The following is a 24,251-nucleotide window of genomic DNA, read 5'->3' as shown; positions in this document are numbered from 1 at the left end:
CAGCGTAGACATCCTGGATAACACACAGGGGTGCTAGGATCGGGACATCGTTCCAGATCGGTTTTTAAGTCAGGCTTCAAATATCTGGATTTCTGGAGTGGGGGCATCAGTTAAGAGGCACCAAGCATCCTTTTTGGATGTTTCTCTTGCTGTGGTGAGTACTTCTTAAAAAACCCAGTCAGAAGAGATCAGTCAGGGAGAAGAGAGGGAGAATCTCCTGGAAGAGCAGCAGGATAAGAGAATGGACACCCTCTGGCTCCCCACTTACGATGAAGCAGGATTTGATGAGTAAAGATTCCATTGGTTATGGGAAGGTCAGAAGTTGTGTTTTATTTACTTCAGATCTTAAATTAGGTCTGCAGATAGGCTAACCGGGTTTTTCCCCTTCCAGGAATCCTAGAGTGGCCCTTTTGGACTAAACTGGTGGTTGTGGCCATCGGCTTTACCGGCGGACTTCTTTTTATGTACGTTCAGTGCAAAGTGTACGTGCAGCTATGGAAGAGACTCAAGGCTTATAACAGAGTAATCTATGTTCAGAACTGTCCAGAAACAAGCAAAAAGAATATTTTTGAAAAGTCTGCACTAACAGAAGCCAACTTTGAAAATAAAGATGGACATGGAATCTGTCATTCTGACACAAACTCTTCTTGTTGGACAGAACCTGAAGACACTGGAACAGAAATCGTTCATGTCTGATTTTGTGGAGGAATAGTTTTCCTAGACATCAAAGAACCGCTGAAGGAAATTGTTTACTGTCAGTTGTGTACCTTTCCTTATGTCCTTTAATAGCATAGACCGGGCAGGTGACTGTTTTAATGGCTTCTCTTTTTCTAAACCCTCCTTAGTGAATCTTCTGGAAAGCCCTCACGTTGGCTGTGCATGGCCGGGTTCCCCTTCTGCCAGCATTTGCATGGGAAGGGAGGTCCCCGTGATGCTCTATGATGGGATGCTGGCTGTTCTGGCTCATGAGCAGAATGAGAGAATAAAATGCCAAACCCAAGGGAAGAGCAGGAGCAGGGTGGCACCCTGGCCTCGAAGCCTGGCCTCTCCCAGTTGGCAGCAGTCCCTACCCTGGCACAGAGTGTTCGGGAATGTCTAGCCATGATGAGAAGATTTCCCTCCTCCCCGAGAAGAGCGTGGGGAGCCAAGTCCCTCTGCCAATGCTGCCACTGACCGTTTTCCTGAGCAGACGGGGCTGTGGTGCTCTGTGCATGGTGGCGAGTGATTCACTAAGCAAACAGCACTTTACAAAAAGAGAATCTTTATTTTGTAATATGTGTGTCCAGTGGGATTGACATTTAAAAGAACATCTCATTTAGAAGCCTTCCTTTCATTATCTCTTTTACATTATAATAGATCTAAAACCCTCTTTGCCTTATATATTCTAAGAAACCCGACATCTACTCTGTGTCCATAAAAGGGACTTGTGGCTCTAAAGCAAGGACAAACAGATTGGAGGCTTTTTCCTAACATTTCATGGGAATTAATGGATGCCGCATGGCAATTTGAGCCTAATTCTTGTGGTTTCAAGCCTATTTTATGACAAGTGTTTATGTCACAGGCCTTCCCCAAACATTTCTTTTTGGTCAACTTTGAAAAAGAAGGTTTTGTGAGATCTAAACGAAAGGAAGCAAGTGAGTAATTAGAACAAAACTGAATATTTAAAAACGACTCCTTTCCGGACAAACCTCTCCAGTTTGTGAGGCTTCACTGAAAGAGTAAGCGTGCACTGCCCTGGCCTGGGGCGCGGCCCCAGAGGGTGCTCCTTGGGTGCCTGCCACCCTGGACGGCTTCTGCTTCGGGGGAGGTTCTGTGGATCGCTGGCCCAGGAAGAGAGACAGACGGGCTGGCTCTGGGACGAAGGCCAGGAGTGAGCAGCAAACTGCCATGGCCCATGGTCACTGCCCTCAGCCATCCCTCTACCCATTTATCGCCTTAACGGGACTGCACAGAGAGGATTCTTGTGATCAGTTCGTTCTGTCATCAGGGATTATTTCCTGTACCATTTTCATAAGACAAAACCAAAATCACTACCATCAAATGGCCTTTGTCCCTTTAAAAAGTCTGCTTAAAATTCTGTTTTTTAAAAATGAGTTTCACATTACCAGGAAAATAGGAGTCAACTCCAGGAAAACAGGCCAGGAGGGTCTGCAGTGTAACACGAGCGTGCGCAGGTACTTACTCTCCAGGCGACTCTGCATGTGTAAGCCTCCTCTGAGGAGAAGGGTGCCCGGGGGTCCTGCCCTCAGTCCCCTGAACCTTAGCTGACTCCCCTGTCCTGCTAAGAGGATGAAGCAAACACAAGACGATCCCTTTGCCTTTCAGAGTGGAAGTGCTCTGGTTTGTTTTGAAAGCCTGGAGGAGGCTGAAGTGCATCTAAGCTCTGGGGGAGGGTAGCTTTGTCCTGCCGTCTCTTCCCATCCTGTGTCTCATTTGTTGGCGTCACGGACCCTGGTCTAAGGAGCCACCGCACTGTGGCCTTCCTCTGGCCGTCCCCTGAAAAATAGGTCAGCCTGCTCGCTCGCTCCACCTCCCAGGCTGCGTCCATTCGGGCCCGTGTTCACTGTGCCCCAAAGTGCAATTACCCACACCCCTTCTCAGCCTGGGGACGGCCGGTAGCTACACAGTATCTCCACTCAGGGGAGCGGAGTCCTGGGCCAGCCCTGCCTGTGCCCCTTAGGAGCTGCCCAGGGAAGGCCCCTTGTCGCTGCCCTCTTAGAGCAGATGAGCAGTCATGTGAAGACTGGGATCGATTTTTAAGTGGGATTCCTTCCCCTGTCCCTGATGGAACCCCTTGCACTGAACTTGAAAGTCACTAGATTTCTGGCAGAGAGGAAAGTGTGCTTAGGTAGGGACAGCCTCTGGGCAGCCCACCTGTCACGGCTGGCACCCCCTATGGCAGAGGTGCCTTTATAACCCATGACTGCTGTGTTGCTCCTGTGCCTGACCAAATTCTCATGTGAAACCCTCACTTCTTTTCAGGAAGGCCTAACACCGTCTCATCACCACCAAGCTCCTAGAAAAAAGCCTTCTGCCTGGGGACGGTCCATCCCACATCTTTCTTTCCTCGCCTGGGATGGCACACACAATGCTCCCTTGCCTTTTTTTTTCTCGTAGGTTCTAGTTGAGCACCTCTGATTCCATTCTTAGTCTCTGCTCTAATCACTAACTCCCAGAGATGGACCCTGGAGGCCCAAGCTCTGGAAAGGTGGTGCTCTGCTGCCATCTAGTGGGCGCAGCGGATCTGCCAGGGGGTTCCTTTAGTCGTAGCCGCTTGCCTTCAAGTTTTTGGGGGGGTTATTTATTCCCCAGTTTCCCCTCATTCTGCACGTGGCTTTGGTGGGCGGACAACATTTGGCTGAACCAGAAATGTGGGATGAGCTGGTGGTCTCAGGGCCTGGAGCCTGGTACTTGGGGGGCCAGGCCAGGAGGAGAGGGAAGTGGCTTCCTGGGTGTTGCCAGTCAGCCCTCTCTGATTTGGCCTCTGTTCCCTCAAAAGTTGGCTCGAGCACTTCCAACTTTGGCTGCCAGCAGGAATTTAGTTTTTGTGTCTGGGTGGATTTTAAGAAATTCTGGAAACTATCAAAGGCCTCTTCCGTCTCCTCCTTTTCTGCCTCATTCCACTCTTTTCAGTCTTATGGGTCTGCTTTTCAGCCTTGCTGGTGAGCCCCACCTGATTGCAGACATGCAGGCCACAGGCAGTGGGCCAGTTCCAGAGCCTCAGGTAGGGCCTGCACAGCTGGGGCTGCTGCTGCCACCCGTTGGGTTGGCTGCAGGGCTGGAGGGGGTCTGGGAACCACAGGGCCAGGAGCCGTGATGCTGTGCATTTGGCCTGAGGCAAAGTCACTTTTTGAATACTTTCCCTTTTGAATCTGATTTGAAATATGCAGCTTCCCTCTCCAGCCCAAGGAAGGACTGGAACACAGGGAAGTAAAAGCATTTATTTTTGTTTTGGACATAAGTTGTGCAGCTCTTCACCTATTTACAGGCAATGTTTATAGAAAGCTGATTGTTAATAAAAACCAAATTTACACTGGCATGTGTGGTGTAGTTTCTAAAAGGCACTTCACATTCGAAGATTTTCTTAACTTGTGAAGTTTCTAGTTATCTGAATGTCTGGTTTTGTACCCTTTTGTGTATGTTCACTGTTTCTCGGTATTACTTGAATCATTCTCTAGGGGGGTTGTTTGTGTTATACACGGGGGTCTAATCGCAGCAATAAAGCATCTCTTTAAAAAGGGATTTTTGCCATGAAAGTGTTTTCCTGCAAGAAGGCTGGGAACATCGGCAGGCATTCCAGTGGTTCTCGTCCCCCTTTCCATGATCCTCTGACTTGCACGTTGGGGAAGAAAATCATGCAGCCTCTGGAGGTATCTGTTTTCCTAGGCAGGGAGGATGGCTCCCCCAGACACTGGTGGTTGGTTGGTGGGAGGGGTTGGGTTCAGGAGAGTGTGCGGGCGTGGGAGTAAAGACAGAAGTTGCTCACACAGCTGTGCTTGCTTCAAACATCCAGGCTCTACTTGGACTCCGTGCCCTGCGAGAAGCCAGATTCAAGTTCAGGGTGTGTCTGGCGATGTGACCATGGAGCAGGTGATTATTGTCTAATTCCCTTGTGTGTTGAAACACTTACTGAGCCACAGCCTTGCTGAATAGGAGAACCAGGGAGGTTCTGGCCATAGCTCAGCCTGGCTGTATCTCCCAGTCTCTGATGGGGCCTCCCTGAATCATGGTGGTGTCATAGGTCCTTCTGCCTCGAGACTGAAAACCGTTCACAGGGCTGTGTGTGCCGAGGGCAGGCACCTACCTTTACCTGTATGCCCAAGGTGAAAACGGAGGCCAGGATTGCCCTGTACGTACTGTTCTCTAGGTGATCCCAGAGAATCGTCCACCAGTTAAGGGTACTGGAGTAACTGCCAGGAGACTTGGGAACTAAGCGGGAGGATACTCTGCCAAGTGTCCTTGCCTGACTTCGGGAGCTGCTGAGGCCTCTGGAGGAGGTGACCACGGAGGAGTTAAACAGGTATGTGCCCATGGGAGGGTGGGAGTGCTTGACTAGTGGTTGGAGGGGTGAGGAGGGTGGAGCTGAAAGAGGAATGGTGGGTGAAAAGGTGAGGTGGGGGGTGCTCCCGGAGGGGAGCCTCTCTGCTTTGGGGATCCACCAAATTTGGTGAGGGTGGCCGAAGAGATGCCCAGTGGGGTCTTGTTGCACACAGGCTTGACCCTGCTGTCCCGAGGCCTTTCTGCCCTTTAACAGCAGCCACGAAGTGATGGGGTGACGGCTGCGGCCTGGCACACTTCCAGGGGGGCAGACTACACGCAGGCCAGCCTCCTGTTTTGTAAGAAACCTTAACAGACTTATAGCCCCATTCAGTGGCATAGTGACATACTTAATGCTCATCATTTGGGGTGTCAGGCTGGTGGGAGGAGGGTGAGCCTGGTGCTATAGTAGAACTACCTAGATGACCAGGAGCAGCTGGTCCCTTTGGAAAAGATGAAATGTCTGACTAAACATTCCGAGGGGAGGGGCAGACATGCAACAAGCAAAGCGGTCAGCATGGGTTTAAAAAAAAAAAAAAAAAAAAAAGAACATCAAACACCCCCTTTTCAGGGAAAGGCCTTGAGCAGGAGCCCAGCGCTGGGTCCCGGGAAGGCGGGGGTTCTGGGCCGTAGTCAGGCGGTAGAGGCGTCACATACTCTCCACGTGTCTGAAAGATCTGGGAAATGCGTGTTGCTTACAGCAGTCACGTGACTGCAATGATAAGGATGTTTAATTGAATTTTGATATTAGAAACAAGGCTGAAGTCCACATCCATGACATTTATCTTTGTATGTGCACGCACATGTGTGTGTGGCGTGGGGAGCGGTTTGGAAGATAAATTCCTAGAAGGAGAGAAAAAGGTAAAGGTACTTAAGTTCCAAAAGCACCCTCCAGAATGGCTCACTTAAAAGAATTGGTCTCTCCTTACATTGTGTCATGGAGGTATTTTTTAAATTGTTACTAAAATTATTGTCTTCTCTCTTATCATTGATGTTTTACTTTGCGTTCTTGGATAAATGAGATTGAGCGTCTTGTTTACTGTATGTGTCTGCTTGTGTGAATTTCCATGCCTTGGCCATTTCTCTTGTTTTTTTTGGGTATGTTTTACATTAAATCATAGGTGCTTTTTCTGGTGAAAGAACATTAACTCTGGTTTGATGTAACTGGCTCATTTTTTTCTCCATTTTATTACGAAAAATTTTAATACAAAATTTTAAGTAATTGCCTAGTGAGATTTCATGTACCCTAGATTCTACAGTTAGCATTTTGCTGTATAAGCTTTACCATGTATTTCCATCTGTTCATTACACTGTCCTTCCATCACCTTGCTTTTTGAGTGCCTTTCAGAGTAGACTGCAACCGGAAGTGTGTACTTTACCCCACCTCAATTTGTATATCGTTAGCTACAATTCAGCATGTGTTTATGGTTCTTTTTGTTCTTAGGAAAAATTTACATACTGTGAAATGTATAAAACTTAAGTGTACCATCTGATGAGTCTGGCAGATGTATATACTTGTGAAACCCGAAACCATAGGTTCTGTGTTAAAATACAGAACGTTATCTCAGTCCTGAAAATTGCGATGCCTTTTCCCAGGCCACCCCTGTCCCCATACCTTCTGAAGCAAAATCGTAGTTTTGATTTTTGGTTTTAGCTTGTCCTGGAGCTTAATTTTAGTGAAGTCATGGAGCTCACACTCTTGTGTAAGCGTTCTTTAAGTCAGCACAATATTTTTGAGTTTTATCTATGCCCCGTATCAGCACATTCCTGTTTTGTGTTGAATAGTATTCCACTGTATAAATATAACAGTCTCTTCATTTTCTTATGGTTGGAGACTTGAGCTCTTTCCAGTTTTTGGCCATTATGAATAGAACTGTTAAGATTTTTTTTGTGGACACATTTTCATTTCTCTTGGGTAAATACCTAGGCACAAAATGCTGGTTCAGAGAGGGTAGAGATGTTTAGTTTTATAAGAAACTAAAGAAACATTTTCACAAAGCAGGTGTACCATTTTACATCCCCACCAACAAAGTGGAAGGCTTCCAGTTACTTTAGACCCTTGCAACATTTGGTGTTGTCAATCACTAACCTAAAATATAAGAATTTTAGCTGTTCACATAGATACGTAGCTGTAATTTGCTTTTATTTTTTTTTAATATTTTATTTATTTATTTGACAGAGATAGATCACAAGTAGGCAGAGAGGCAGGCAGAGAGAGAGAGGGAGAAGCAGGCTCCCTGCTGAGCAGAGAGCCTGATGCGGGGCTCGATCCCAGGACCCTGAGATCATGACCCGAGCCGAAGGCAGAGGCTTAACCCTCTGAGCCACCCAGGTGCCCCTGCTTTTAATTTGCATTTGTAGTTTTAATTTGCATTTTCCCAGTGATTAATGATGTTGCGTGTCTTTTTGTGTGCTTCTTGTCATGTGCTTATTTGCCATTCACAAATCTTCTTTATATTTTTTATAGAAATATTTTTTTTTTTGAAAAATTTTTTAAAATTTCTTTTCAGTGTAACAGAATTCATTGTTTTTGCACGACACCCAGTGCTCCATGAAATACGTGCCCTCCTTAATACCCACCACCTGGCTCCCTCAACCTCCCACCCCACCCCTCCGCCCCTTCAAAATGCTCAGGTTGTTTTTCAGAGTCCATAGTCTCTCGTGGTTCACCTCCCCTTCCAATTTCCCTCAACTCCCTTCTCCTCTCCATCTCCCCTTGCCCTCCATGCTATTTGTTAGGCTCCACAAATAAGTGAAACCATACGATAATTGACTCTCTCTGCTTGACTTATTTCACTCAGCATAATCTCTTCCAGTCCCGTCCATGTTGCTACAAAAGTTGGGGATTCATCCTTTCTGATGGAGGCATAATACTCCATGGTGTATATGGACCACATCTTCCTTATCCATTCGTCCGTTGAAGGGCATCTTGGTTCTTTCCACAGTTTGGCGACCGTGGCCATTGCTGCTATAAACATTGAGGTACAGATGGCCCTTCTTTTCACTACATCTGTATCTTTGGTATAAATACCCAGTAGTGCAATTGCAGGCTCATAGGGAAGCTCTATTTTTAATTTCTTGAGGAATCTCCACACTGTTTTCCAAAGTGGCTGCACCAACTTGCATTCCCACCAACCGTGTAAGAGGGTTCCCCTTTCTCCACATCCTCTCTAACACGTTTCCTGTCTTGTTGATTTTGGCCATTCTAACTGGTGTAAGGTGGTATCTCAATGTGGTTTTAATTTGAATCTCCCTGATGGTTAGTGATGATGAACATTTTTTCATGTGTCTGATAGCCATTTGTATGTCTTCATTGGAGAAGTGTCTGTTCATATCTTCCGCCCATTTTTTGATATGATTATCTGTTTTGTGTGTGAGTTTGAGAAGTTTTTTATAGATCCTGGATATCAACCTTTTGTCTGTACTGTCATTTGCAAATATCTTCTCCCATTCCGTGGGCTGCCTCTTTGTTTTGTTGACTGTTTGCTTTGCTGTGCAGAAGCTTTTGATCTTGATGAAGTCCCAAAAGTTCATTTTCGCTTTTGTTTCCTTTGCCTTTGGGGACATATCTTGAACAGATTTTATATTTTTATTTGAGAGAGAGAGCACAAGCAGGGGAAGAGGCAGAAGGATTGAGCTCCCAGTTGAACAGGACCCTGGGATCATGACCTGTACTGAAGGCAGACACTTAACTGACTGAGCCTCCCAGGCACCCGCTTATCTATCTTTTCATACCAGGACTGACAGACTATAATCCACTGGCCAAATCCAGCCCATGGCAAATTTTCGTAAAGTTCTTGAGCTAGTGTTTTATAATTTTATTAATTTAATTTTTAGAAGATTTTATTTAAGAGAGAGAGTGAGAGTGTGAGCACAAGTGGGGAAAGCAGCAGAGGCAGAGGCTGAGGGAGAAGCAGACTCCTTGATGAGCAGGGAGCCTGATGTGGGACCAGGACCCTGGGATCATGACTTGAGCCAAAGGCAGATGTTTAACCACTGAGCCACCCAGGTGCCCCCTGCTGCATTTTTTAAAACAACCTTTTAAAGTTGTAAAACAGAGGCACCTGGGTGGCTTAATCATCTGCCTTCACTCTCTTGCTGTGTCTCAGAATAATAAAATCTCAAAAAAATTAAAAACAATTAAAAGTGCAGCAGATTATATGTGGCATACCAAACTTAAAATATTTGCTTGACACTGCTATGGATTTAAAGTCTGTGTCTTGTATATTGCATGTAGTTGGGTATTGATTTTTAAATTATTCTCATCACCTTTGCCTTTTAGCTGGAGTTTTTAGTCCTTAAAGCCTTTGCTGTAATTACTGATATGGTTGGTTCTGTGCCTGGCATTTTATTATTTGATTTGTCCTCTGTGTTTTTGTTTCTCTGTTCCTCTTTTTTTTTTTTCCTTTCTTTTAAATTATTGATATATTTTTCGAATTCCATTTTAAGTCCTCTCGGTTTTTAGCTATACTTATTTATATTATTTTAGTGGTTGCTCTAGAGGTTATAATCTACCTACTTACAATTTCACAAACTACTTAGAATTAATATTGTACCCTTTGATAGAAGATGTAGAAACCATGTGCCTGAAATAGTCTTTCAACACCCATTATCTTTGATGCTATCTTCCTGTTTTGTTTACATGTATTATAAATACCACATGACAGTGTTGTAATATTTGCTTCAAATAATATTTACTTTTTAAAGGAGGGAGGAGGGGAGAAAGTCTCTTACATTTACCGAATATTTACCAATCTGATACTGCCTGTCCTTCCTGAGGATCTGAGTTTCCCTGGGAGCATTTCTTGTAGATCTGCTGGCAATAGATTCTTTTTATTTTATTGGACCTGGAAATTTCTTTATCATACTTGAGAAATATTTTTGCTGGTTATAGAATTCTGTGTAGTCTCTTTCATTCTTTGTCTCTGAAGTATGGTTTTCTTTGTATTTATTCTGCTTGGGCTTAGGTTTGGCTGAGCTTCTTGAAGCTATAAATTTGTTTCTCACCAAATTTGGGAAATTTTTGGCCTTTATTTCTTCAGATATTTGCTCTGCCCCATCGTCTTTTACCTCCCCTTTCCTTCTAGGACTCCCAATGACATGTATGTAAAACCTTTTGAAATTGTCCCATAGATCTCTGAAGCTCTGTTCATGTAAAAAAAAAAAATCTCTTTTTGCTTCAGATTAGATCATTTCTATTGATCTGTTTTCAAGTTCACTGATTCCTTGCTCTCTCGTCTCTGTTCTGCTAGATTATTTTTTCCAGATATTTTTAGTTATAGAATTTCCATCTGATGATGATTCTTTTTCTTCCTCTTCGCTCTTCTCCTTCTTCTTCTCTTTTACCATGTATAGTTCTCTGCTGAGATGTCCTATCCTTTCATGAATTGATAATATATTTCGTTTAACCCACAAAGCACAGGTATAAAAGCTTCATTGAAATCATTATCTATTGATTCCAATATCTGTGCTATCATATATGATCAGTTTCTCTTGGTTGCCTTTTCCCTTGAGAGTAGGTCACATTTTCCTTTTATGTTGAATAATTTTGGATTGTGCCCTGGGTATTGTGAATATCATTTTGTAGAGATTCTGCGTTCTCATAGATTCCTCTGAAGAGGACTTTTTTTTTTTTTTTTTTTTAAAGATTTTATTTATTTATTTGATAGAGAGAGATCACAAGTAGGCAGAAAGGCAGGCAGAGAGAGAGGAGGAAGCAGGCTCCCCGCTGAGCAGAGAGCCCGATGTGGGGCTCGATCCCAGGACCCTGGGATCACGACCTGAGCTGAAGGCAGAGGCTTAACCCACTGAGCCACCCAGGCGCTCCTGAAGAGGACTTTTTTTTAAGCTGGCAGTTAACTTGGTTGAGCTGAAACTGAAAATTGTTTAACAAATCTCGCGTTAGTGGTTTGATCCTCGGTTGAGCTATTTGTAGCTGGCCACATGCATGCTTGGCTTAGGGGTCAGCCAGAGGTTTAGACAGAGTTTGTGCACAGAAGTGGGGTTTTCCCTGTCTTTAGCCATGCTGGGGTGTGCTACTAAATACCCAGCTGCGGGGGAATGGGCAAGGCCAAGGGCCAGCTGCAGAGAACATAATTAACCAACAGCTCCAGCTGCCACACCTTTGGATCTGTTGTGACCTTCATGCCAAGACCATTTTTGTCCTTCCTGCCAAGATTTCTGTAATGGGCCACTTTGGTTTGAGGACTCCACTAGCTGAGTGAGGCTTTTGCCGGGGTGCCCTGCAGTCTGAGTCTGTTCTACCCAGACCTTCCTTCCCTCCCTGGTTGCACCCACAGGATCAGGCCTGCATCATCACTCCTGCCTGCTCTTCTTCCTTTCCTTTGCTCACACGTCCTCGCAGCTTCTAAAGGTTGGTACGTGGGCCCTCGCAGGAACATGGAGCTGAGTGAGTGCCTTTACCACGACCATAAGATTATGGAATCCACCACCAAGGTCACTCATCAGTGTGGGCAGTTCTCAGAGGGATGGTAGGGAGTCTGGGGCAGTAAATGTCCAGGCCTCACTCTCTCTAGTCCCCATCCCAGTGCTCAAGTTTCCTCAGAGGGACTTGTGGCTTCAGGAGCCTTCTCCTGCATGACCTCTCCCATGCTTTATTGGCTCTAGTGGAAGCCTTTGACCTAGACTTTGAGTTTCTGACCTAGCACATTGGGTACATCTTCCAGAAATTCTGGAGACCCTGGTGATCTGATTCTGAAGCCAGGAGCTGGGGGTATAGGTTGGGTAAGTGTGTATAGGAGGACACAACGGATCGTCATGCCCAGGCTCAGGGCTGGCTCTGCTTCTTGGGTGTGGGGAAAGAAATGCATTTTACAAGTCAGTTTAAGTCCTCTCTTGCAGCTCCCATATAGTGCCTAGAACCTGCCAGGTGCCTTGCAGGAGGGAAATGAGAGAGCAGCAGGCTGGTGCCTCATGCCACAAGTAAGGTGAGTTCCTTGTCCTGCATGGGCTTTGGGTTCAAGGGAGAGACCATGTGGGAAGAAAACAACAGAGGTTCGGACAAAGCCCTGGGCCTGGAGGGGTGGTGGTGGGTAGAGATGAGAATCAAAGATGCCTCCCCAGGCTGGACGATATTAAGGATGTGTTCTGAAGAAAATGTAGGAGCTTTCTGAGGAACGAAGAGGAAGAACCACCTTCTGTCTAGACTGGGCTTTGTGGGGTGGGTGGAGCTTTTGCTGAGATGGAATCACAGTGATTGTGGCTTTTTTTTTTTTTTTTTTTTTTTTTTTGTCGTGAGAAGGGATGTGAGCTGTTTGGGGTACCTGGAACATAACATGCAGGTGGATGCTTGTTTTAAATGCGCTCCTTTACTTTTAGGATAACTAGTTCATTCATTCAATAAGGATTTATTTGGGCACCTACTATATGCAGGAAATTGGACGAAGCATAAATCGAATAAAATCATTCCACGCCCCCCAGCAAGAGCAGATTGGTCCTGACCTTCTCACCGCTCCCAGTGGAGAAGTGCTGAGCGAGGCCTAGGGCAGGAAGCAACATTGTCCTGCTCTGTATAGGACGGGGACCCTGCCATGTACCCACGGTGGTCAAAGTATGGGATTTACTAAAGATTGAGGAACAAACTGGAAAATGCACTGAAGCTGAGGCATAATGTGGCCCAACCTGGAAGCCTTTGGTTTGAAGCCAGTCAGCCTGGGCCCTGAGGAGCCGGGGCAGTCTCTGGAGAGCAAGTGGCCAGGAGGTCTGCCCTGTGGGCCGGCCTGCCTGGGCAGCCTGGAGTCTGGATGCTGAGCTCGACTGCGAGCAGCTGGCCATTTGCACGTGAGCCTGGCTCATGTGGCCACTTAGATGGCTACACTATTGGGAATCCGGTCTGGGGACAAGTAGTAATACGGCAGCTTCTTCTTCTTGTTGCGCTCGGCGATCACGCTGACGATGGTGTCAAGGTTCTGGCGGAATCGGGCCATGGCCTCTTTTACAGGCTTCTCGATGAAATGCTCTTCTGGGTACATGCCCAGGAACAGCTAAGGGCCGAAACATAGGTTAATCTTTGCCGAGGTGATGTAAACTGACAGGTCTTGTCTCACCCCCAAAGACCATCCCTGGGGAAGTGAGGAAGCATGTGCTCATTTCCCCTTCTCCTCCCCCTGCTGAGAGTACCCCAAGAATGCCCCCAGTCTGGGGTCTCAGATAAATGGGAGAAACAGCTGCCCTATGTAGGATGGTGCAGGTGCAGGGGGGCTGTGGCATGCGGGCGGGCGGCGGTCTGCTCCTGCTGGGCCCTGTCCGTGGCACTCCTGCCTTCCTGTCTGGGCTCTGGGCAGTGGGAGCACGGGGGCCAGCGCTAGTCTCTCCAGCCTGGGACAGCCACCGCCTGGCCGTGTTGTGGTGCTGTGCTCATTTCCACACTCACACAGATGTCTCCAAATCAAAACTAGATCTGTCTTTTTCAAAACTATGGGATTGTTAAAACTGGCAATTTCATAGCCAGGGCTAGAAAGGATGGGATTTGGGATTAGTTTGTGGAGGACACATCGGTCTCAACGGTCTCTGACCCAGAAATTCCTCTATGAGGAGCACGTCATCTGGCCCTCCTGAACACTTGTGCAAAGACACATATACAAAAAGATGTTAGTGAGTCAGTGGGGACATTAGCAAAGTCCCCAAAGCAACCTCAGCACCCCCTAAAATGCCCATGGGTCTGGGGCTGGTTGAACTGGCAGTCATTCTGTGTGACACTGAGCTAATGCCGTGGGGTTGTGTCAGAGATACCCAGCTTTGACACTAGGTTCAGTAAGGTGTATGTGCATGGATGTGTCTGGCAGGATACCCAGTTGTCCCCTCTGGGTGGTCACCAGTGGAGCAGAATCCCTGTGCTCTCCTGCCCCTCCCCCACCCCGAGCTCCATCCGAGCACAGGCCTGGGACCCCCTAGGCACTCTCAGCCTTGGAAGTCAGGAGAACAGGTGTCTGGCCTAAGCCCTTAATCGCAAAGGCCCGAGAGGGAGGAATGGGTTAAATCTGGGCAACCCGCCCCTTAGAGGGGGCATAATGTCTCCCCTGCTCACCTCATTTTCTTGGAACTGGCTTAGTGCCCATACTGCTCCCAGATGCCAGCAGGAGCGGCCACGGTCTGGCAGAGTATCCACAATCTGCTCGATGGTGACCACACCTTTGGCCGTTGGTGGTGGGGCCCGCATGGTTGGGGGGGCATTGGGGATCCAGGAGCACCAGTCATACTACAGAGGCAGCCGCAGACATGGTTGGGCCCCTTGTCAGCCAGCTGCCACCCCCCATCCCCCACCACAGCAGGCCATCCCCTACCTGCCCCACAGAGAGAGCAACCACCCAGACACTTTCCACCCTCCTTCCCATCACCAAGACCAGCCCCAAAAGACTAGAAAGAGGGGCGGCTCTGTCTGGGCCCATCAGCAGCAGTCAAGGTAAGGTGACTCTGGCAATGTCCCGCCCAGAGGACCCGCCCTGCCTTAGCCCACCTGGCCAAAGTTGACTGCCGCATGCTGGGCTGAGGCTGTGAAGATCACTACCGTTAGGTACTCCGACAGCTTCTCTCTGGTCTTGATGGACTTGGGAAAACCTAGGGCAGAGCCAGGGGGTGGCTGAGGCTCCGACCCCGGGGGACAGAGGGCGCAGTGGACTGATGACCCACAGATACCCTCCCCCCGCCCTTCCCCCAGTCCCTGAGTTCTCCCATACGAGGACTTTGGGGGCCCACGCATGAGCAAGACACTGGAAGGGGACAATGGCCCAGTGTTCCTGAAGTTTCCGACCCTGGTTCTCAGTGGCTACGGAAAGTCCCTGAGGTGTACCCATGAGAGACATACTGGTGGGCAGGGGTCTCTTGGGAGCTCTGGCCCCAGCACCAGGTGCTCAGGTGGATGCCTTGGGCCAGTGGTGCCCAAGGAAAGTCAGAGGTGCAGGGAAGAGCAGAGCCTGCCAGGAGGAGAGTGGAGGCGGTCTGTACCTGAGGTCTTCTTGCCCCGCATGCCGTACATGTACACATCCTTCACGAAGTCCTGCAGCTCCTGGTCCTCTGACACCACCTGGTCACTCTCGTAGTAGATGCCTACCACCTCGGCCGTGAACCTGGCTCAGGGGGAGGGGCCCAGCTAGGAGTGGGTGACCTGGCCAGGATCTGCAGAGCTGGGCCCCTGGGCCCCAGGGCCCCAGGGCAGGATTCCACTGGTGACCCTGTGACTTACCCGTTAATATCCAGACCCGGGTCACTCATTCCTGCCCCCACTCACATACCTTCCTCTGTCTCAGGGCCCTGACAACGGAGCCATGCCCTGGCCCGCTGAGTCAGTGGTCCAGGACCCTGGTCTGGCCTGTCAATGCCCCGGTCCTCTCCTCCTGCAGGACCTCTACTCATTTTGCACAGAGTGGGTCCCTTGGCCCCAGCAGGCACTCACGTCTTGATGGCCTCCCACACCAGAAGCCCGTCATCCCGGTAGAAGTAGTTGGGAATGTTCTCTGCGCTGTCCATTCCCCGAGCTTTGATGGCTTCAGGGAAGCACAGGGAGGTGTAGGTCAGGTCCTGCATGGCCCTCTGCACCATCTGCACGTGCCCACCGCCCCCTGTGGCGTTGGCCTTGAGTGGGAGGGGAGAGAGCACGAGCTGAGGCTGGCTGTCCCTGGCCAGCCTTCTCACCCAGAGCTCACCATGAGAAACTGTGAGAGGAAGCCCGGGTGGCCGGTCATGCGGACAGGCAAGCCCATGTCCTGGGGGTTGAGGAGGTTGGGTAGGAGGGCTGTTTAATTCCAAGAATACACAGGCAGCCCACAGAAGATGTTAGGGAGGCCCCATCTAATGAGAGGGGTTACAGCCGAAGGGTGTGCGCAGGGACTGGGGGAGGCTGCGGGAGGGCAGGGCTCTTGTTCTGAGCTCAGGCTGCCCGGAGTGCAAGCACTGCAGTGACCTGAGCTTTGGGCTCAAGAAAGGGGCAGATACCAGCCCCCAGGGCCACACAACTCTTTTGAGGGCTTGTGTTTGCTTAGGTGAGGGTGGGAGAGATGCACAGGAGGCATCCTGGTCCCCATCCCAGCACACACGGTGGCTGAGCATTCAGGCCACAGGACCTTGTAAAGGATGACTTGGGTACTGGAGTGCCACACGTTGGTCCACAGGGTCGTTTGACCCAAGCTGGAATGATGGGAGTTGCTCCCTGGACTTTGGATGGGAGAGGACGGTCACTGCGTGGGGACATGAGCCTGGCACTCCCTGGGATGAGGTCCCATTCCCCTCCCGTGGGGAAAGCTTGCCTGCAGAGCCTGACTAGGGGATTGGGGTCCGCACAGTTTAAAGAGTAGAAGAGAGTGCCAGCCCGTGCATTTGTCCCCTGGGGCCATTATTTGAGTCCCTGAGTCCATTTTGAGAGGGGTTGGAAGCCCCTCCCCTCTGTCATGTTCTGGGTTTTGAGAGAATACACTTCTTTTCCAGCTTCAGCTTGTTTGACTTGGGTTTGGTTATCTGCAGCCCACGAGGGGGCTCAGCCTTACTGATGAGCGGGCTGCCTCACTAACGGGGCTGGGAGAGGAGGAAGGGCAGGGCAATAGCTGCTGGGAGGCTCCGGGCTTAGCAAGGCTTCAGGGGTCAGAACGGGCAAAGAGCTGCCTGGGAGAACTTGAGGGACGGGGAGGGGTTAGACCCAGCTGAGGGGAGGGTAGGACCGTGGGCCCAGAAGTGCAGAGAGTGGGTGGTAGTGCTCCAGGGGGAAGCAGAGCAGGAGGGGAGGAGTGGGGGCTGGGAGGCAGAATCCACAGCCACAAGCCAGAGGATGCGGGGGGAGGAGGAGGAGGGTACAGGGGTGACACAGGCCACGTGAGGAAGTGCAGAGAAGCAGACGGTGCATTGGGAGGGGAGGAGGCAGGTCACCGGTAGAGAAGGGCCAGACTGGCCAGAGGACCTGGGGAGCTTCACTCTGAGCACCCCCACCCCCCACCCTTCTCGGGCACCCCCTGCCACCCTGGTGCCCAGATGCCTGACTCCTGAGAGGAAACCTGGGCTGGCGGTGGAGGTTTGGAGAGGCAGGGCCCTGCACAGAGGTGGACGGGAGGTGCCCACCTTGTCAAAGAGGCCGTACTCGCAGATGAGCTGCTCCCGGGCCTTGGTGTTGATGGCGACGGTGAACCGCACGTGTGCCACCAGAAGCTGCGGGGAGGAGCAGGAGAAGGCCTCAGAGAAGGTCTGGCCAGGCCTCCTGACCAGGGCTGCACCCCCTGCATGCCCCAGAGACTCCCAGCACCCTGCACCCCAGTTCGCTGAGGAGGGGTGATGCCAGGGCTGAGGAGGAGGTGCAGGTCAGGTGAGCTGCTGGGGCCTGGGGACCGCCACTTTGACGCTTAGTGACCCGATAATGATGAAAATGATAACGGCCAGCCCATGTATAGAGCTGAACTATGTGCCAGGTGGTATTTCCAGCTCTGGAATTTGTTAACTCTTTTTGGTTCTGACGGGAATCCTATGAGGCAGGTGTCCTCTTCGATGCCTGCTGCACAGATGGGGAAACAGGCCCAGAGCCTGCCGCGTCCCAGGAGTCAGTGCCAGCGAGGTTCAGGAAGAGAAGGGCAGTGATGGTGGCACCTGGGATCAGACCAGGGTCACATGGATGTCATCTGCCTCTTCAACCTCTGCTCCCAGGCCAGTGAGGCCCTGTCAGGCCCAGGCCTCGTGTTCTCAGGAACCAGCAGCCTCAGAGCTGTAGTACCACCACCTGAGCATCCCTAAGGGCCTCTCTCTGCCGGCTACTCCTGGCCCCAGCCCTGTGGGGGTGTCAGGGCCCCGCCTCCCTCCCTCTGCCACCCCCCACCATGTGCCAGTGCCCTCCTTCACCAGCTAAGGGCACTGGTAGCTTGCTGTACCTTGAAAACGGGGTGAACGGCGGGCAGCTGGCGGTACAGGGCAATGCCAAAAACTTCAGATACCAGGTGTGTACGCAGAAGGTGGGTGATGGTCTGGTGGACGTGGAAGTCACTGGAGCGCACCCAGATTTTGGCCAGAAGCCAGTCATATTTTGCATCCGAAGGGAGAAAAATCGGGTTTTCATCTCCTGGGACTTGGTTGAGCTGATACATTGGAGAAAGAAAATACATGGTAAGATTTTGTTGTATATACGAAAGCCTGGCATCTCAGGAAATTCCAGAAGAGTCCAGATTTCTTAAACAGTGGTCTTGGAGTGATGAGAGGATCATGGAGGAGGGCAGAGGGTCTAGGGTTTGCATTTCCCGCCCCAGTGACAACACCTACTAGTTGTAGGACTACTGGGCACCTAAGCCTCTCTGAGCTCTGGTTCCACTATCTGCCACACTTTTTACTTCCCTCCCAGAGTGACAGCAAGTGACTAAGATGGCCCAGTGACTACGATGACTAAGTGACTAAGATGACCAGCTTAGGTGCTTAGAGTGTGTTGCTCTGCTCTTCTACTCCTGCCCCCATCTTTCTCGCCTCCCTTGCCTGCTCTCTCCCTCCTGGATTCTTCCCACTGCTCTGACTGCTGATTTTCCATGTCCCATATGTTCCCTTCCTCCCTTGTTCCCTTAATGTTGCTGTTCCCCAGGCTTGGGCTGGTGCACCTGACTTCCCTTCTTGCCCTCCAGTAGCTCCTCCAGTTCCAGGGCTCTAAGGTCCTCAGGATGCAGTGACCTAGGTCCCTGTCACTTGAGCCCAGACTTGTAGCCCCCTGCCTCCTGCCGGAGAAACAAAGCTTGCCTTTGCCTTTCCAGTTTCAACTCCACACTGGGGCCAAGGTGACTTTTTTTTTTCTGAATGCAAATCATGTTATGTCAATCTCCTCTAAAACCAGTCACCTCTTAATGCCAGAAAAGAAAGCCCCCAAAGTCCGTGATCTGGCTGCTGTCGTCTCTGCAGAAGTAGCCCTACATTTGGCCCTCCCTGCCCACCAATTCCTTGGTCTCTAGCTTTGTCCATGACAACAGCCACTAGACTGCATAGCTTTTGGACTTGACAGTGTGAGGTCATGAGAGCGCTGTCATTACCTCCTCTTTTGGAGGAGGACAGGGAGCCTTGGAGGGGTGAACATTTAGGATGAGAAGGAATTATCTGGAGTGGAGGAGCAGCATTTGGGCTGGAGGAACTGAGGGTTGGGATGGGCTGGGGTGGGCAGGAGCTGGGCTGCCCCTTAGGCTCTTCGGAGACCAGTGTGGCTGCACAGTGACCAACCGAGGAGGATAGCTGTCCGGGACTGTGGGGAGGGGCCAAATCCAGTGGACTCCTTAAGGTCATGGTAAGTATTTTATTTTATTTTATTTTTTTTTTTTAATTTATTTATTTATTTTAATTTGTCAGAGAGAGAGAGAGAGAGTGAGCACAGGCAGACAGAGAGGCAGGCAGAGTCAGAGGGAGAAGCAGGCTCCCTGCCGAGCAAGGGGCCCGATGTGGGACTCGATCCCAGGACGCTGGGATCATGACCTGAACCAAAGGCAGCTGCTTAACCAACTGAGCCATCCAGGCGTCCCCATGGTAAGTATTTTAGAAGGTAATTTCCCTGTCTCTCCTTTGAACATAGTGTTGTCCAGTAGAACTCTAGTGCAAGCCACATATGGAATTTAAAATGTTCAGGTGGCTGCAGTAATAAAAGTAAAAAGAAACAGGTGAACCTTCTGGTAATTTTGTTTTACCCAATATTTTGAAAATATTTCAACATGAAAATAATATAAAATTATTAATGAGATATTTTAACATTTTTTTTTCTCATTCTAGGCCTTTGAAATCAGGCATGTATTTTGCACTTACAGAAGTTGGACTAACCACATCTTAAGTGCTCTATGACCATGGGTGGCCAGTGGCTCGAGACTCGGTTCCGTCCCGCTCACCCAGGATAGAGCAGTCTGACTTTCACACTATTCGTGTTTGCTTATTTATTAATGAGATTTAGTTGCCAACTTTTAATTATCAGAGAATTTCACATAAAAATCGGGATTACCAGGTTTTCTTCAAAAACTAAGTCTGTGAACTCTGAACATTCTCCCAGAAAACACTCATGCCTTTTTTAAACAGTGCCCGCTCTGCCCCTCTGCCCCTGCCCCTCCCTGTGGTCACACCCCTCCCACATTCCCTGCCCTGCAGCTCTCTTCTCTTCCACTGGCTCCGCTCTCTGGCTACCTCCTGCCACGGCTGCCCCCCTCCACTCTGTCCCTCCCCTCCCAGAGTCGGCTCCCCTCCATGGAGCTTCATTCATTCTGTACTAATTGCCTGGCCCCATAGACCTCTGCCTGCGCACCTGGTCTCCAGAACACATGGGTGGCCTGTCACGCTCTGGAACATGGCCCTGTGGCTGAGGACACCTTCTGCTGTGAGGGACCCTGCCTGTACGGTCTCTTTTAATCCTCACCAGCACCCTGCAAGGCAGGTATTCCTGTCTATTTTACATAGGGGGAAACTGAGGCTCCGAGTGGTTGCACAGGTCTCCCAAGCCACAACAGTGGGTAAACAGCTGAGCTGGGATGGGGCCTGGGCACTGCCTTCAGCCTTTCTCTTCACTCTCACTGCCTAGTCCAGACTCTCCCTTGCTTTCCTCCTGGAACTCTTCCACTGGCCTCGAAGGCCATGTCGGCTTGGGCCTTCCCCTCTCCTACCCATCGTCCTGTCTTCCCCACTTCTGTCCAGGCTCAGTGACACTGTGGGAGTCCAGAATGTACCCTGGACAACTTGTTTTTGTTTTTTAAATTTGTGTTTTGGTTAACAAAGTAGTTTTTTGTTTCTGATTAGAAAAAACAATTTTGGTCACTTCAGAAGAGCATATTAATAAATCTCATAACTCAGCTCTTTGCGTATGTGCATATTAACCTGTTCTATGTTCTGTAAGTCGAACACTGCTGTAATAAATGCCTTTCTCTTCCTTCTCTTGCTCACTTGTGCCCCAGCCAGCCCATCCCAGTGCTCTCCACTGGTGAGGCTGTGTCTTTCTGCACCTCCCACACCCACAAGTACTGTCTTGTCAATGGTGTGCTGCTTCCTACGTTCCATTTGTACAGAGGAGATGCGATGATCTCTGCCCGATGTCCTTTCTTCTGCTTTGTTAGCTCACTGTGGGAACCCCTCAGGTCTGCTGCGATACATCAAGTTCATTCCTTTTAAAGGTGGTGCAACAGTTCATTGTCTGGACATAAGAGATTTCATTCAATCAACCCTCTGCTGCCTTCAGATGGTCTTCGTTTGTTTTCCCGCCATGAGCGATGCTTGTGATGCCCTAACTGTGAGGGCTTGCATCTCTATGGTCTCCACGGACCGGGCGCTAGAGGACAGGCTGCTGGGCCCGGAAGGGCTGTTCTAGGAGAGAGTGTCCCACTGAGTGTTCCTCCAGCTGGGACACACATGTTCTGTGGTGCGGGTGCTCAGTCCTGGCCCTGAGCCCCTATCACCCTGGTTTCCCTGCCTGCTGGGAAGCCTACTTCTCCCTCTCCCACTCCCTCTACTTGTGTTCTCTCACTTGCTGTCTCTGTCAAATAAATAAATAAAATCTTCAAAAAGTAAAATCTCTATTTGTAACTTGGATTGGTCTTAAGCTTTCTTTGGGAGTCTGCCTGTTGGGGTGCTCAGCATGAAGGTTATGCCGGCTTCCCAGGACGAGATCTGGAGCTGAAGCCCGTGAAACAGCTCAGCAAGTGTCCGCTGGGTAAAGGCTGGCTGGAGCTCAGCTGCTCAGTTCCCAGGCCCCTCACCCCACTAGACGTTCAGTCAGCTTCCCAGGTGCTTATATGGATATTGGCCTATTTTATACAATTTCTTCTCATAATTTATATTTTGCCAGGTTTTTACCCATTGCTTCCAACTTTACAAATTTGATGCCATGCTATTACTTTTAAAGAAAACAAACACCCTTGTGATTATGCCTTATTCCTAATCTTACATATTTTTGTTTTCTTCTTTTGATTTTCTTGAACGTTTGAAAGAACCAAAGTTTGGATTTATTATTCTTTTGGTTTTATTTTCATGGTTCTTCATAGTTTGCAAAGGTTGCATTTTTAACAGAGGGAAGAGATTCGGGAACATTGTGACTTGCCCAAGGTCCCACGTCTGCTAGCAAGTGACAGAGCTGGGACTGAAGCCAGGCCCCTGACTCCAGGCCACTCCCAAGAATTCTCTGGAGGACAGGCTGCTTCAAGGTGCCTGCCACTGGTAAACGGCTCCTTTCCTCAGATCTCTCAGTCCTGTTTGCTCTTCTCCCATCTCCTGTCCCTTTACCTTTAGCTTCAGTTTCTTAAGCACAGAGCTTCTCTCTGCTAGGCTGGGAATTCCTCTGGGGAAAGATGTGCCCAAGACCAGGAGACTGGGAGAGCATGAACTCGAGCCAGACAGCCTGGCACTAAGCCCCACTATGCTGACCGTGCACCTGTGTCTGTCCTAGCATTTGCTGGACATGACTCATGGCAGTAGTCCCTGACCTCGGAGCCTTGTCATGACGATGATATAACTTGAGCCAGGTCTTAGTCCGAAACCCTGATGACCACGTGTCTCAGAATCCAGAAGTTTTAGGATTTTAGCAGTGCATATACTTCATTTGGTGACACCTTTCTCCCCCTACACCGGGTCCGGGGCAACACGCTATTTTACAATCAAATGCGTCAGTACTTCTCTATGATACACATGCGTACCACACTGGGTGGGGCGAAGCTTCTAAACAGTCTCTCCTTTTGGTTCAGAGCAAGTTTTGCTGCCAGTGAATTTCGTGCACACTTTTGAAAAACCTAGCAGTTTTAGGACTTCCTAGATTTCAGAACTGAGGGTAAGGGATTGTGGACTATGCAGGCTAACCTTTGGGACAGTCTTGTCATGGGGTTAGCACAAGGCAAACCAGTGGCTCTTATGCCCATAGCACTCAACGCCTGGTACACAGCTGGCTCAAAGTCAAGTCTGCAGATGGCTTGTCCATCTGTCCCCCACAGGGGCCCCTGGGCAGCAGCCCTCTTCACAGACCTACACCTGGTCCTGTGCTGGGTGTTGCTTTCCCGCTGTCTGCACACCAGCGGTCACAGAGTGCTTGGTGCTCTGAGGAAGCAGCAGCCAGGAGTGGGAGAGAGGATGCTCTGCCCCTGCCCCCATTCACCCGAACTGCTCCTCTTTCTCCTCCATCATCTTTGGTAGAAACAAGAACCCCTGGGCACTAGAAGGCAGCATTGCAGGACTGGCCCCTTCCTGACCCCAGCCTCCATGGTGCCCCCTGATGGCCTCAGTCTATAGCTCATCTCACAGCCTTACCTGCCAGACCCCTTTTGATGTTCTGACTTGGGGCTCCTGGTCAGGATGCTGGGAGGGAGTGAGGTGGGTAGTATGTTATCCCAGGGCAGGTGCTCAGCAGGAATCTGTCAAGTGTATTTTGGGGAGGGGAGGCCTTCCTGCTGCTTGGGGCCAGCTCTCCTCACCGCTGCAGGAAGCCCTAAGTTCTTGTTTTTCCTATCTACCTGGCACAGCCTTCAGCTTTCCGCACCCACCCTAGGAGATGCGAAGCAGAGTGGTCACCTCCTCCTGGAGGTTCAGGTGGAGACACCCAGGAAACTCCCTGCCAAGCCCTGGCTGCTGAGGGCAGAGCTGTCCAGGAAAGGAGCGGGGTGATGGCCTACCTGGATGGCAATGGGGACAATCTTGTTGTCCAGATTCTTGTACAGCAAGCAGATGGGCGCCGCCAGGAACTGCGGGGTGCAGGGGTCTGTTTTGTTGGCATCAATGCCATCCAGCAGCTCAAAGTCCACGATGAAGATGTTCCCTTGCTGCAGGAGGCAAGAGGAAATACGGCCGCGTCAGCCTCACATGGACCCAAGAACCAGGCCTAGGGGGAGGGAGAGGTGGCTTTAGAGGCCCCTAACATCTGATCGGAGCTCCGAATGGACAGTTTTGTTCTCTGACTCTGAGCTGATTCGCATCCAGAGTGTTCAGAGGTTGTGACGGTTTTCTGGTGATGTGAAGGAATGGCAGGGGCCTGGTCTGCATGTGTTGTCCCTGGAAGCTGCGTGGCCCTCATGCAAGATGCTGGATGACCCCCCAGAGCGGCAGCATCATAAGGAAGCAGATAGGGTGCAGATGAGATAGACAAGAATGCAAATTCTGAAGAGCATGGCTGCTGGCCTGCACTTACACGGTGTCACGACATGTCACCCTTGGGAGGAGAAATGGGGCCGGGTCTTCCGGGGTGGAAGGTTCTGCAGGGGCATCTGCAAGGGCAGGGGTCTGCAGGGTCCTGAGGGAGTCCTTAGACCTTG

General features: G+C 49.9%; 2 protein-coding genes across 6 annotated transcripts in view; one reads left to right on the top strand and one right to left on the bottom strand.

Annotated features, from left to right (window-relative positions):
* MARCHF8 (membrane associated ring-CH-type finger 8) overlaps positions 1-3,005 on the top strand; it is a 125,876-nt gene extending 122,871 nt beyond the window's left edge. For all 5 annotated transcript variants that reach the window (XM_032837523.1, XM_032837485.1, XM_032837514.1 and 2 more), the window contains one exon: positions 392-3,005. In XM_032837523.1, the coding sequence (XP_032693414.1) occupies positions 392-696 (305 nt within the window). In that variant the 3' untranslated portion in view covers positions 697-3,005. The remainder of the gene's footprint in view (positions 1-391) is intronic.
* A 9,764-nt stretch (positions 3,006-12,769) lies between these two features.
* Positions 12,770-24,251, bottom strand: part of ALOX5 (arachidonate 5-lipoxygenase) — a 41,834-nt gene continuing 30,352 nt past the window's right edge. Inside the window, exons 7-14 of the mRNA XM_032837471.1 lie at positions 23,616-23,762; positions 17,898-18,101; positions 17,101-17,187; positions 15,449-15,627; positions 15,001-15,122; positions 14,513-14,613; positions 14,084-14,254; positions 12,770-13,040 (exon numbers count right to left, since the gene is read on the bottom strand). Of these exons, the coding sequence (XP_032693362.1) occupies positions 12,861-13,040; positions 14,084-14,254; positions 14,513-14,613; positions 15,001-15,122; positions 15,449-15,627; positions 17,101-17,187; positions 17,898-18,101; positions 23,616-23,762 (1,191 nt within the window). The 3' untranslated portion in view covers positions 12,770-12,860. The remainder of the gene's footprint in view (positions 13,041-14,083; positions 14,255-14,512; positions 14,614-15,000; positions 15,123-15,448; positions 15,628-17,100; positions 17,188-17,897; positions 18,102-23,615; positions 23,763-24,251) is intronic.

The sequence above is a fragment of the Lontra canadensis genome, unplaced genomic scaffold, assembly GCF_010015895.1.
Source record: "Lontra canadensis isolate GAN:19392208 unplaced genomic scaffold, GSC_riverotter_1.0 scaffold3, whole genome shotgun sequence".
Lineage (NCBI taxonomy): Eukaryota > Metazoa > Chordata > Mammalia > Carnivora > Mustelidae > Lontra > Lontra canadensis.
The sequence above is the reverse complement of the archived record's forward strand: the minus strand, read 5'-3'. Positions and strand labels throughout refer to the sequence as shown.